This window comes from Entelurus aequoreus, linkage group LG01 (genome assembly GCF_033978785.1).
Source record: "Entelurus aequoreus isolate RoL-2023_Sb linkage group LG01, RoL_Eaeq_v1.1, whole genome shotgun sequence".
Lineage (NCBI taxonomy): Eukaryota > Metazoa > Chordata > Actinopteri > Syngnathiformes > Syngnathidae > Entelurus > Entelurus aequoreus.
Window position 1 is genome coordinate 24,413,512 of NC_084731.1, and position 15,233 is coordinate 24,428,744.

The 15,233-nt window shown below is 37.9% G+C and overlaps 1 protein-coding gene across 1 annotated transcript in view; it reads left to right on the forward strand.

Moving 5' to 3' along the window:
- Window positions 1-14,822, forward strand: part of LOC133658359 (N-acylethanolamine-hydrolyzing acid amidase-like) — a 17,725-nt gene extending 2,903 nt beyond the window's left edge. The window contains exons 2-12 of the mRNA XM_062060329.1: window positions 636-920; window positions 1,025-1,192; window positions 1,269-1,395; window positions 4,172-4,262; window positions 4,332-4,417; window positions 7,196-7,368; window positions 7,439-7,501; window positions 7,580-7,646; window positions 7,754-7,782; window positions 13,726-13,795; window positions 14,166-14,822. Coding sequence (XP_061916313.1) covers window positions 745-920; window positions 1,025-1,192; window positions 1,269-1,395; window positions 4,172-4,262; window positions 4,332-4,417; window positions 7,196-7,368; window positions 7,439-7,501; window positions 7,580-7,646; window positions 7,754-7,782; window positions 13,726-13,795; window positions 14,166-14,186 — 1,071 coding nt within the window. The 5' untranslated portion in view covers window positions 636-744 and the 3' untranslated portion in view covers window positions 14,187-14,822. The remainder of the gene's footprint in view (window positions 1-635; window positions 921-1,024; window positions 1,193-1,268; window positions 1,396-4,171; window positions 4,263-4,331; window positions 4,418-7,195; window positions 7,369-7,438; window positions 7,502-7,579; window positions 7,647-7,753; window positions 7,783-13,725; window positions 13,796-14,165) is intronic.
- The last annotated feature ends 411 nt before the right edge of the window (window positions 14,823-15,233 follow it).

The window sequence follows — 15,233 nt, forward strand, 5'->3', positions numbered from 1 at the left end:
AAATAATTAGAACTCTACTTTAAAACACCCTCTACCTCTAACAACCAAAAAGCTGTGAAAACTATGATGCTGTGTTCCAAATTTGGATTATATACGGAACTTGTGTGAGCCTGTGGCTTTACATTTTGTTACATATATATATATATATTTTGCATTCTATAGTTACTTTGAGTCTACAACCCCCTGGCACTGTTTTGTATTGTTTTTGTACTGTTTCTGTACTTGTTTTGATTATTATTATTGTTATTTATTGATTGTATGTAAATGTTGCATACTATAAATAAACGTTTATAAAAAAAAATAAAATACAAAAAAAAAGATACGTTCGTTTATCCAAAATATCAAACACTACTTTAGCGTGAAGTAATGCTTAATGTGCAGCCATTATGAAAAATGTATTGTTAAGTTTATGTGTGACGTTCAAGCAGTTTAAAAGGACATTTTAGATGACCTGCTCCGTGTTTGTCGTTCGTATCTCTCAGGTAAACGCTATAGATAATACATTAATTATACATATTGAGGTGAAGTCGGTTAGGTTGGTGCTTAACTGGTGTGCACATGTTATTTAAACCATCTACGTGTTATTCCCACTATACCGTTTGGTTTGACAGTTGTATTGTTGCTTGTCAACGTAGGCTTTAATTGTGAAAAACCCAGAGCGGATGTGGCCCGTCCTACTGTACTACTGTACCAGTGCTCTGTGTTGCTTCATTCCGGTTGAGTCGATGTCGAGCGGTGACGACCATGTCGGTCCTCCGTGCTGCTGTGCTGTTTCTCGGACTGGTCGCGTCGTGCACTCCGGACTTCGCTCCGCCCACAATTAACATAAACCTGGACGACGACCCAAAAGTGAGATGGGAGCCAATTCTGAAAGTATTCGACCCAGACTATCTCAGGAGAGCCGCTGCTGAGGTCATAGAGTAAGTGCCATAAAAAACACATCCATTTTCTACCGCTTGTCCCTATTCTTAACTTACAGTAATTACCTGTTGTAACGCCATTGACTCATATTTTCCCCCCCCAGCTCAACCGTTCCAAAATGGTTTCACAATGTCCTTAAAGAACTCGTCAAGTCCTCAGAAAAGTACATTCTTCCTGAGCCTTATGGGGATGAGATTCGAGGCTTGGCAGCACACTTTGGTGATGGCCTCTCAGACGTCATCATGCTCAACTATGCCTATGAAATATCTGCGTACGTATGCTTCTTGGTTTTACTGGCCCACGTCTTTTGTCGAAGTTACAGTAAAAAAAAAATTCTGCTTTCGTAGATTTTGCACAAGCATTGTTGCTCAGGACAAAGACGGGAACCTGTTCCATGGCAGAAATCTGGACTACCCACACTCTTCAGTTCTGAGGAACCTGACTATGAATGTCAACTTTCTGAAGGACGGAAAGGTACATCATACCGGATATTAATGTCCATTTATTTAGATTTCATTCATATAAAGGCTGCTCTAGGGAAACTGAAAGGACCCTTAAAGGCCTACTGAAACCCACTACTACCAACCACGCAGTCTGATAGTTTATATATCAATGATGAAATCTTAACATTGCAACACATGCCAATACGGCCGGGTTAACTTATAAAGTGCAATTTTAAATTTCCCGCTAAACTTCCGGTTGAAAACGTCTATATATGATGACGTATGCGCGTGACGTCAATCGTTGAACCGGAAGTATTGGTACCCCATTGAATCCAATTAAAAAAAGCTCTGTTTTCATCTCAAAATTCCACAGTATTCTGGACATCTATGTTGGTGAATCTTTTGCAATTTGTTTAATGAACAATGAAGACTGCAAAGAAGAAAGTTGTAGGTGGGATCGGTGTATTAGCGGCTGGCTGTAGCAACACAACCAGGAGGACTTACTTGGATAGCAGACTCGCTAGCCGATGCTAGCCGCCAACCGCACGGATGATCGGGTGAAGTCCTTCGTCCTTCCGTCGATCGCTGGAACGCAGGTTACCACGGGTGTTGATGAGCAGATGAGGGCTGGCGCAGGTGGAGCGCTACTGTTTTTATCATAGCTCTGTGAGGTCCCGTTGCTAAGTTAGCTTCAATGGCGTCGTTAGCAACAGCATTGTCAAGCTTTGCCAGGCTGGGAATTATTAACCGTGTATTTACATGTACATGGTTTAATAGTATTGTTGATCTTCTGTCTATCCTTCCAGTCAGGGATTTATTTATTTTGTTTCTATCTGCATTTGAGCCCAATGCTATCACGTTAGCTTAGTAGCTAAAGAGCTTCGCCGATGTATTGTCGTGGAGATAAAAGTCACTGTGAAGTCCATTTCGCGTTCTCGGCTCTCATTTTCAAGAGGATATAGTGTCCGAGGTGGTTTAAAATACAAATCCGTGATCCACAATAGAAAAAGGAGAAAGTGTGGAATCCAATGAACCCTTGTACCTAAGTTATGGTCAGAGCGAAAAAAGATACGTCCTGCACTGCACTCTAATCCTTCACTCTCACTTTCCTCATCCACGAATCTTTCATCCTCGCTCATATTAATTTTTTAATTAAATTAAATTAAGTACCAATGATTGTCACACACATACTAGATGTGGTGAAATTTGTCCTCTGCATTTGACCCATCCCCTTGGGGAGCAGTGGGCAGCAGCGGCGCCGCGCCCGGGAATCATTTTGGTGATTTAACCCCCAACTCCAACCCGTGTTGCTGAGTGCCAAGCAGGGAGGTTATGGGTCCCATTTTTATAGTCTTTGGTATGACTCGGCTGGGATTTGAACTCTAACCTACCGATCTCAGGGCGGACACTCTAACCACTACGCCACTGAGCGGATGGGGTAATCGTCGCTTTCTCGGTCCGAATCTCTCTCGCTGCATTGTAAACAATGGTAAAATGTGAGGAGTCTTTCCTCCGGTGACGTCACGCTACTTCCGGTATAGGCAAGGCTTTTTTTTATCAGCGACCAAAAGTTGCGACCTTTATCGTCGTTGTTCTCTACGAAATCCTTTCATCAAAAATATGGTAATATCGCGAAATGATCAAGTATGACACATAGAATGGATCTACTATCCCCGTTTAAATAAAAAAAAATCATTTCAGTAGGCCTTTAATGTAAAATTTCACTAACAAGTTTTCTTATGTACCGTATTTTCCGGACCATAGGGTGCACCAGATTATAAGGTACACTGCCAATGAATGGTCTATTTTCGATCTTTTTTCATACTATATATAGGGCGCATTAAAGGAGTCATATTATTATTATTCTTTTCTAAATGTAAAACACTTCCTTGTGGTCTACATAACATGTAATGGTAGTTTTTGGTCAAAATCTTGCATAGATTATGTTTTACAGATCATCTCTGACTGTCGCTTCAGGATGCGCCGTTTTGTGGGCGGCCTTATTCACGTGGCTCACATTCGTCATCTTTGTTGTAGCGGTGTAGCGTGCAAGGACGGGAGTGGAAGAAGTGTCAAAAGATGGAGCTAACTGTTTTAATGACATTCAGACTTTACTTCAATCAATAACGGAGCAGCATCTCTTCATCCACCGGAAATGTGTCCCGTGAAAAAACATCCGACCGTAACTCTCTAATAACTGCAGTTCCTTGGGTGAATAATGTAAACTCACTACACCGGTATGTTTTAGCGCTTTCATGGCGAGTTTACTGACAGATATAAGTAAGAACTTTACACTACTTTATATTAGAAATAGCAACAGCGGAGGATGAATGTCCCATAACAATAAGAAAGAGAAAAAGAAGAAGGTTATCGACTACGGTGTCGACATGGACTACAAAGGCGGATGCGCACAAATTTTCAGGACTTATACAGATCAGCAGGTACCAGAAGGTAAGAAAAGTTGCTTTTGCATAATATTGCGAAACAAAACGCCAGATAATATGTCTTACCTTATACACACACCATAATAATAGTCCTATGTTGAAGCACAGTACAATCCATCAAGCGGTGTGGCTTCATAGCTTACCAAAGTCGTACTAAAACATTTTGAGAATCACTACATTAGATATCATTCAAAATCAGTAGCATTCTTTTCATCACAGGTAGACTTTGTGCCATCACTACTGAAGTCTCACATGATGTTGTGCATGTTGGAATTGGAATCCCAACTTGCACTTCAAGGTTAAGGACATTCAAACCTTTTTTGTGGCTTCAAAATGAGCTGACATTAAGTGTGCAACTTGCAGGTGGCATACAGTGGAACGTCGTTTGCTGGCTATGTTGGCCTGTGGACAGGACAGAGTCCGAACAAGTTTACTGTCTCCGGTGACGAGCGAGGTAGGACCACACTTCTCTTAAGTTTGCCGTTAGGAGCCGCAGACAATGTTGCATGATGTTTGTTCTCAGGCAAGGATCATTGGTGGAACTTCTGGAAGAATATGGTGTCAGGTTTTTTGTTAGGGAGAAGTCCCGTCAGCTGGCTGGTGAGAGAGGTGAGCTGAGGAAAGCACTCTTCCAACAAAATTTCAGTTCCTGGAACCTCTTGTTCAGTGGTTTTTAACCTTGTTGGAGGTACCGAACCCCACCAGTTTCATATGCGTATTCACCGAACCCTTCTTTAGTGAAAAATTAAATGTTTTTTTTCTCAAATTCAAGACAAAGTTATATGTTTTTTTTTACTGGTGCACAAAATGAACCATGCATGAACATCACCTTCTTGAAAAAACAAAACCAACACAGTGCATGAACTCACAACAAATTACACACCTGCGAATCGGATGGAAAATTAGAGGGAACATTGTTTGGGGGTATTCATAATACAGCGATAGGCAGAAGTTTTTATTTACAGGATGAGTAGGGTGTGTCTTGACCTCCGCGGCGGAGGCTCCGCCGAACCCCTGAGGCCGACTCACCGAACCCCTAGGGTTCAATCGAACCAAGGTTAAGAACCACTGCTCTAGTTGCTGGAACTATAGGTTCCTGTAGAAATGTGTGGTTTGTGTTTCCACTGCATTTCACAGTACCGGGTTGTTTATACAAATCAGGCTGATGACGTATGGAGGAGTGGTTTAGTATATTCCTACATTGATACCATGTAAATAAACAGACAATATTAGGTCGCAGTTTTTTTTATTAAAGTAAATGAAATACAAAGCAATGATATACAAAGCGATATGATTTAAAAAATAAAGTGTACCGAATTTATCATAAAAAGTCAGGCAAATGATGAAGTCATGAAGGTCAGACGGTTCCTTTTGGTCCGTTTTATCTGTAAATAACAACATATAAATATTAAATGTCTGTGTTTATCTTACGCCGACAACACAAACACATCGGCTTTAGCGTTAGCTTGTTAGCATTAACATTCTGTTCACTCGGGTTGAGGCTAATAATTACACAAATGGAGTGTCACCGACTACTTTTACAACATGTAATAAAGTAAACTAGTTCCGCTGGTGCGCCGTCTCCTTTATTTCACATTTCTCCAACAAAGTCAGAGCAGTAAGCAGCCAAAGGTCGTTGCTGCAAGTCCGGCTTCATACTCCTCCGTAAATACGTTTAAAAGAATCAGTCCTAGTAGTGGCGCACACTAATTTAATTGTATTATTACCTTAGTAGGGTTTTTCACTGTATTTGTGTACGTGGGTGTGTGTGTATGTATGTATGCATATATATACACTTTTTTAAATTTATGTTAAGTTTAGTTTTATTGAAATGTGTCTTTTTGTTGTCTCTTTCCCCCTGTTGTTTGTGATGTTTTTTGGACATTTGCATTGCCAAGTAGAGATGTCCGATAATATCGGACTGCCGATATTATCGGCCGATAAATGCTTTAAAATGTAATATCGGAAATTATCGGTATCGGTTTCAAAAAGTAAAATGTATGACTTTTTAAAACGCCGCTGTACGGAGTGGTACACGGACGTAGGGAGAAGTACAGAGCGTCAATAAACCTTAAAGGCACTGCCTTTGCGTGCCGGCCCAATCACATAACATCTACGGCTTTTCACACACACAAGTGAATGCAATCCATACTTGGTCAACAGCCATACAGGTCACACTGAGGGTAGCCGTATAAACAACTTTAACACTGTTACAAATATGCGCCACACTGTGAAACCACACCAAACAAGAATGACAAACACATTTTGGGAGAACATCCGCACCGTAACACAACATAAACACAACAGAACAAATACCCAGAACCCCTTGCAGCACTAACTCTTCCGGGACGCTACAATATACACCCCCCGCTACCCCCTACCCCCCTCCCCCACACCTCAACCCCGCCCACCTAAACCTCCTCATGCTCTCTCAGGGAGAGCATGTCCCAAATTCAAAACTGCTGTTTTGAGGCATGTTAAAAAAAATAATGCACTTTGTGACTTCAATAATAAATATGGCAGTGCCATGTTGGCATTTTTTTCCATAACTTGAGTTGATTTATTTTGGAAAACCTTGTTACATTGTTTAATGCATCCAGCTGGGCATCACAACAAAATTAGGCATAATAATGTGTTAATTCCACGACTGTATATATCAGTATCGGTTGATATCGGAATCGGTAATTAAGAGTTGGACAATATCGGATTTCGACAAAAAAGCCATTATCGGACATCTCTATTGCCAACATTTCAATGTATACTGCTGTATATGTGTTGTAAAAACTGAAAATTTTAAATAAATCTTAAATTAAAAAAATACAAAACAAGAGTCAGTCCACTTCTCGTAGCTTCGCGTATTGAAGTTAAATTTGTACAAGATAATAAACAACAAAAAAATGCATATAATGTAAAGACTATGGCTGAGTAAAAACACTGCAAGATAGTTCCATTGACCAGCGTTCTTCAGCACAAAAATAGCTGCAAGCGGAAAGTTCCTTTAGTTTTTCTTTCTCTCCGTTGTCAAGTTTGTTGTAGTAGAAATACACAAGAAATAGGAAATACACAAGTTGTCCTCGCATACTTCGCAATAGTGGTAGTGTGTTCGAAAAATACGTTTTAGGAACGCCCCCAACGGTGTTCAACCAATCAGCGTTCGACAGCACAACCCACCCCCGAAAAAGTTCCGAAAAGTCCCACCTAGCTGGAGGAACTCCGAAAGGTTCCTGAAGAACTAAATCTACCCGGGTAGTTTTTGGTGGAAACACGGGGGTAACTTTATTTACTAAATGGCAAAGTTCCTGTAAAGGTTCCTGTGGTGGAAAAGGGCCTAATGAAGCGCGCTCATCCTGCACACGTCTTAAATGTTGCTGTTTGTCTTTCACGCAGACTCTGGAGGAGGCAGAAGACTTTCAAAACGCAGTCATGCGTCTTGCCAAAATCCCCATCATCACAGAGGTGTATTACATTGTGGGCGGGGCACGGGCGGGGGAAGGAGTCGTCATCACCAGAAACCGAGGCGGCCCTGCAGACATCTGGCCTTTGGTCCCGCTGAATGGCGAGTGAGTGTACGAATAGCTTAGCACACTTTCACAACGTGCCGTTTGTTGACGCCCAGCTGAATTGGTTCAGATGGTTCCTAGTCGAGACCAACTTTGATCACTGGCTTCCGTCCCCAGCCAAGGATCATCGGAAGTAAGCTGTTCAATAATGAATATGGCTGATGACACAGAATGCTTAACATTAATACTACTTTGGTCTTATCGTTCGTAGACAAGCAGCTGACAAAGCAATGAATGCTACAGGTCAAGGTCATATCAACATGAAGACGCTTTATCAGGCAAGTCAAAGAGAAAATATGTTTAAGTACTGATGAAACCAAGGCAATTTCTGTTGTGATCCTTTTAAAACGTTGCACTTACACCCTGTAATTTTGTCTCTCCTCAGGTTTTGTCCCTCAATCCAGTGTGTAATGAGTAAGGAAATAATTTGTTATTATGCTCACGTTTTTGTGACAATGTCGTCTGAATAGGGCCCTATTCTCCCGTTTGTGTTTTTTTACGCGCTTGCAGTTACCCACGTCTTTTCTCATCTGGCCTGCGGACATACTCACCCCGTCAGTTTTTTCACGGTTGCGTAAAAATCACGGAGCATAGCTTTACTCACACTCGTGACTGTCATTGAAATTCTTGAAAAAGATCGCATCAATCTAGGCCAGTGGTTCTTAACCTTGTTGGAGGTACCGAACCCCCCCAGTTTCATATGCGCATTCACCGAACGCTCTTTTTTTTTCAAATTCAAGACAAAGTTATTGTACGTTTTTGGTAACACTTTAGTATGGGGAACATATTCTAAGTAACAAATACTTAATTTAGAGTTATTTGGACACTAGGGGAACATATTCTAAGTAACAAAGACTTAATTTAGAGTTATTTGGTTAGGGTTAGGGTTCGGGTTAGGGTTAGGGTTAGAGGGTTAGGGTCAGGGTTAGAAGGTTAGGGTTATAATAAGGTCATGCCTAATAAGGCATTAATAAGTACTTAATAATGACTAGTTAAGAGCCAATATGTTAATAAACAACTAATTAATGGTGAATATGTTCCCCATACTAAAGTGTTACCATGTTTTTTTACTGGTGCACAAAATGAACCGTATGAATGAACATCACCTTGTTCAAACAACAAAACCAACACAGTGCATAAAATCACAACAAATTACACACCTGCAAATCAGTCTGACTTCTGCTGTTGCCATATCCGTAATACGCCGATAGGGAGAAGTTTTTATTTACACGATGAGTCGGGTGTGTTTTGACCTCCGCCGAACACCTGAGCCCGACTCACCGAACCCCTAGGGTTCGATCGAACCCAGGTTAAGAACCACTGATCTAGGCAGTGCTTGTCACGTGAACGTGTGTCGCCATGGTGATGATGTGTGTGTATGTGCACTACAACTGTATCTTTTTCCTGGCTGGATGTGAATAATAATTTGAAGATGTACATCGCATGCGTGTGTGTGAGTGTGTGTTCTTGTATGTCCAGCCTTCTTGAGACATTAACAAGGAAAAGTACCTTCCATATGAGGACCGGTGAACAAGTTAGGACCGAAATCATGGTCCCAATACGGAAAACCATTGCATCAGATAGAGAATGTCTCATTTGCACCCCTGGTGGTGAAATCTATCAAAATTAGGGTGATCCCAAAAAGGAGGGATTTTTCAAATTGACTGGTGTCCGTTTTAATAGTGCTCCCCCTTTGGTCAACATATGAAATAACAAGTGTGTGTACAAATTTGAAGTGCTTCCCCTCTGGCCAACATATGTAATAACACGTGTGTGTAAGAAATTGAAATGCGCCCCCATTGGCCAAAATTAATAAAAATAAATAAATAAATATGTATATAGAGACATACTATAATAACTTGAAGTAAAAAAATGAAGATTATAAACCAATTACAAACAAAAAAGTAAAAAAGAATGTTTTACTAAAAGCTTACCTTTTTTATATTTGCATTGTATGTATATATTATTAATGTTGTAAATACAAATCTTTATATATCTAGAAAGGGTGGCCCTAAAGAGGTAGGCATTTTTCGGAGGTCTCAAGAAGGTAACAAATACAAGAATGTGTGTTGTGTGTGTGTGTGTGTGTGTGTGTGTGTGCGCGCGCGCATGCAAGTCGGAGAAAGACCGCTGACGGTTTGACATTAACTGTCAAAGAAATCAATGATATCAATTAGTCGAGATGGAATGGTATGAACATTTCATATCACAGTCGTTGTTACCAAAATGATCACGATTATCATTGTTATCGCGGTATTGATGAATTTGCTCTAAAAGTACTTAAACACATACTGAAATCTTTACATTTTAAAAAAAATAACTAGAATAAATAGATCCACTGTTAGAAAGTCCACTATTTTGCATGTTTTGTATTTCTTATACCTATGTTCTGGCAGGCGTTGTGGTGTCCTTTGATTGATTGATTGATTGATTGATTGAGACTTTTATTAGTAGATTGTACAGTACAGTACATATTCCGATTAATTGACCACTAAATGGTAACACCCAAATAAGTTTTTCCACTTGTTTAAGTCGGGGTCCACGTTAATCAATTCATGGTATCCTACTCTGTTCAGTGGTCCTCGAACGCACTGTAAAAACACCTTTGTGCCTCATTTCTCCGAATATTTATCGAGCATTCTGTACCTCCAGAGCACAGTTTGGAGGTTCGATGTGCACAATTGCATATCTTAGTCGCTCAGACAACAATGTATTCGCATTCAAGCTAGAGAGCTAACGCTAGTCCGTCCATGAGTTCATCAAAGTCCAGTTATCAAGCCTAGTTTTTCGATATTTAAAACGGTAATACTTACCATGGAGAATTTTACCGCGGTTATTATTATTACCGTTTATCGTTTCATCCCTAATTGATAGACGCTACATTATATACAATACGCATTGAACGTGTTAGTACTGGGACGTTCAAACATGGCAGATATACGCGGGTCCTCTTCCGCTGTCGTCTCACTTACGAGACAAAGATGTACATTTTGATTTTTGATAGTTAACACAGAGTAGCATTGATGTGCTTTTATCCTCATCTCAATGGATGGTTTCCAGGTGTCCCAGTCGAGGCGATCACAATAGATTTCATTGTTTTCTGGGAGTTTCGTTTATAATTGTATTACGTGTATACATTTAGATTTAAATTTAACATTTAGGTTTAGATTTAAAATTTAGCGCTCACATTTAGATTTGAGTTTTAAATTTAACATTTAGGTTTAGATTTAACATTTATTTTTAGATTCAACATTTAGCGCTCACATTTAGAGTTAAGATTTTGGTTTAGATTTAACATTTAGCGCTCAGGTTTAACATTTATTGCTCACATTTAACATTTAGTGCTCACATTTAGATTCAACATTTAGGTTTAGATTTAAGATTTAGATTTATCTTTTCGATTCATATTTAAGACTTATGTTTAGATTTAACATTTAGGTTTAGATTTAAGATTTAGGTTTAGATTTAACTTTTCGATTTATATTCAAGACTTATGTTTGGATTTAACATTTAGGTTTAGATTTAAAATTGAGCGCTCACATTTAGATTTGAGATTTACATTTAACATTTAGGTTTAGATATAACATTCATTTTTAGATTTAACAATTAGGGCTCACATTTAGATTTAAGATTTTGGTTTAGACTTAACATTTAGCGCTCAGGTTTAATAACATTCATTGCTCACATTTAACATTTAGTGCTCACATTAAGATTCAAAATTTAGGTTTAGATTCTTCATTTAGGTTAAGATTTAACATATAGGTTTAGATTTAACATGTATTTTTAGATTCAACATTTAGCGCTCACATTTAGGCTTAGATTCTTCATTTAGGTTAAGATTTAACATATAGGTTTAGATTTAACATTTATTTTTAGATTCAACATTTAGCGCTCACATTTAGATTTAAGATTTTGGTTTAGACTTAACATTTAGTGCTCAGGTTTAATAACATTTATTGCTCACATTTAACATTTAGTGCTCACATTAAGATTCAACATTTAGGTTTAGATTCTACATTTGGGTTAAGATTTAACTTATAGGTTTAGATTCAAGATTTAGGTTTAGATTCAAGATTTAGGTTTAGATTCAACTTATAGATTTATATTTAAGAGATATTTAGGTTTGGATTCAATATTTAGCGTTCAGGTTTAACATTTATTGCTCACATTTAACATTTAGCGCTCACATTTAGATTCAACATTTAGGTTTAGATTCAACATTTAGGTTAAGATCTAACATATAGGTTTAGATTTAAGATTTAGGTTTAGATTTAATATTTAGGTTTACATTCAACTTATAGATTTATATTTAAGACTTAGGTTTTGATTGAACATTTGGATATAATATTTAGAGTCAACATTTAATTTAAACTTATTGTGATGAAAATGAGTTAAATCTGAGAAAAGTGAGTTAAATCGGAGAAATATATCTGCGAGAAAAGTGTGATTGAACTTTTACATTCCTCTCCGCTCGTCACCATTTTTGCCAACTAGAGTCTTTCATAAAAGAAATGGATCAGTTAATTGATCAATTTCAAGGATTCAATGGACTTTATTGTCACAAGCCCACATGAGACGCCTGAGGTGGCATGAAATGTAGTACCCGTCGTCCCAGATTTAGCCCAATGCGGACCGCAAGAACAAAATAATTACTTCATAAATAGCATAGGTTAATAGGATATGATTATAAATACAATAGACTGAATTGAAAAATAGATGTGTCCAAATAGAAAGTAAAGACAATGACAGCAAACCAAACCAAATAAAAGCCAAGTTTAGCGCAGTTTATAGTTTTCTGCATGTAAAATAAAATTTTTGTATATTATGTGTTTTATGGTAATATGTGTGGGTGTCTAGAACAGATTAATTGGACTTTATTGATTTTTTTTGTCTGATTCTCCTTCGTCTGACCTTTTTGGAACAAATTATTACCAAAAAACCAAAGTACCGCTGTACCAACTTGAATTCCTTTTACAACATATCCTTAGTTCTTCGTTTTACAGCATAGTTCATCTTACAGAAAATATTGAACAAAAATCATTCTGAATCTATAAAGGAGATCCTTCACCCATGACTGTGTTCTAGCAGATAGCAACTTGCACAATTCAGAGGAACTTTGCACTGCTTCCCCTTTCCTCCAAATTCTTTTTGGATAATAATAAATGTGTGCAATGTTTGTGGTTTTCATCCTCCTGCTGACAAAATCAAAAACAATTGCATGTTGTCCACGACCAAATTGTAACTGTAGAACAGGGGTGTCAAACTAATTTTAGCTCAGGGGTCACAGGGAGGAAAATCTGTGCGCACGCGGGCCGGACTATTAAAATCATGGCATTAAAACAAAAAAATAAAGACGACTTCAGATTGTTTTCTTTGTCTTACTTTGGCCAAAAATAGAAAAACATATTCTTAAAATATTACAATAAAAATATAGGGGAAAAAAACAGGCAGCGGTAAAGTTTAGATCCATGAAGGTAAGAAGAAAGTGAATGAATGTTTCAATCCAATCCAATCCACTTTATTTATATAGCACATTAAAACAACAAAATGTTTCCAAAGTGCTGCACAACAATATTAAAAACAATATTCAAATATTATCCTTAGCTCCACCAATGACTGAATAAAAACAAAAAATAAATACATATAAAACCAATATAAAATAAATATGATTAAAAACGATTTTAAAAGGGTAAAACCAATTAAAACAGTAAATAGAAATCAAAATTTTAAAAACACAGAGGACAACAGAGGACCACACAATTCACGTAGTGTTAAAAGCCAGAGAATAAAAGTGGGTCTTAAGACGAGACTTAAAACACTCCACTGTGGGAGCAGTTCGAACATGGAGGGGCAGAGTGTTCCAGAGCTTAGGGCCGACCACAGAGAAGGCCCTGTCTCCCCTGGTTTTAAGTCTGGTCTTGGGCACTACGAGCTGGACTTTTGTATTATTTTTTTTAAAAATTAACGTTTATGACAACCTTTTTCCAAAACACAATATAGAATGTGAGATACAACAGGATAATGCATACATTTAGCATTTGTTTTCCAAACCGTTACAAAAAAGTGGGACCCCAAAAATTTACCGTGGGACCCCATTTTTATGACTTGATGGGGTTCCTGCGACCCCATTTAGAAAATTCCTAGCACCAACACTGATGGAGTATTGGTGCGTGCAAAACAGCAGCAGGCGGCTGTGGCCTGCGGGCCGATTCTAATACTAATCAATAATTCATTTGCCGGCCTGGACTTTGACACATAGGCTGTAGAACTTTGTAAAATACTTTTTTACGAGTGTCGTAGCCTTAAAGTTGTGTATTCTTTGTAGTCTCAACATTGTCCCATTTTGTCATTTCACAGGATAACAGTTTATACGACAACGATGAGTGCTGCAAAACCTGAGGAGTATTCCACACGTGTCAGGCCACAGGTATATCTAGCAAATATGAGTAGTGCGAGATAATATTATATATGATAATAGCTTCAATACAGAGGCAACTTGTTTTTCCATTCTATTGGTACTTTAACACGGCACATAGCTCTGCCCCCTCTGAAGTCATGTGCGCTCTCGCGGGCCGGATAAAACCTGTTTGCAGGCCTGATCCGGCCTTTGATTGATTGATTGAGACTTTTAATAGTAGATTGCACAGTACAGTACATATTCCGTACAATTGACCACCAAATGGTAACACCAGAATACGTTTTTCAACTTGTTTAAGTCGGGGTCCACTTGCGGACCATACGTTTGATACACCATGCATCCACTAAATTAGAATTTCTATTTTCATTTTTTTGTCCAGGGCTGTCCTGGGACTCACTGACCTGAAGCGCTCTGAGTGATCAACAGCGAGTCTACGTGGCACTAATCCTAAAAAATGACCAGCAAACAAAAACATTCTAAGCCTTTGTAGATACTTCATTGATTCAGAATACCAATTGCTTTAACATCAGTGTCTATGCGATTTCTCATGTATGTGACAACTTTTAATGCACTTTATTGTTAAGATTTCAAACTTGTGAGGGGAACATATAAGTAAGTCACTGTCCTGTAAACTTTATTTGTAACAGACCAGGTACAATTTTAACACAGTAAAACAAGTAATATACTGTAAACAACAAACAATAAAAAAACACGTCTCTTGCTGTTATTTTTAAACATTTTTTAAAATGACATGTTCTTGCTTAAACAGGGATGTCTTTTGCTGTCCTATTTTTTAAATCTGAGCAGAAGTTTTGATGGTGCAGTGCCTTAATTAAGACCGTGTTGCTTTGGTTTGCAGATTGACGTGTTAGAAGTGTTATTTTTAATCAGCTACATTCATTATGTCTGTCGCATAAGATTAGCTTTCAATTTTAATTGCCATGTTTTTAACTATTTCATGCACACTTTAATATTTTAATGTGATGTATTGTTTACATTCAAAATCACGATCACAAATTGAAATTTTATGAAAATAAATGTATTTTTTAAAATTGTTATTGTTGCCCTTTAATGTGGAATTTGACAAATGATTACCTTTAGTTTGTTTTCTTAAATCTACATTTGCTATAAGTATTGTTGATTATTGCTTTAAATATGCATTTGTTCACTTGTTTTTTTCCCCATGGCACTGCATTGAATGTGTTACTAATATCAAGCATATTAGCAAAATTATAATACCTCTTAGTGAGGGCAGCTGTTTTGAAAGTGTATTTTTGTCAAAACATAAATAATCTCTCTGGAAGTTAGAGAGGTGTTTTTTATGTTTGCTATTTAGGGTCTAAATTAGCAGTGTCCAAAACGTTTTCGACTGAGGGTCGTACACTGAAAAATGAAAGCATGCTGGGGCCGTCAATCATAAAAATGTCAAAAATAAGCCATATATTAT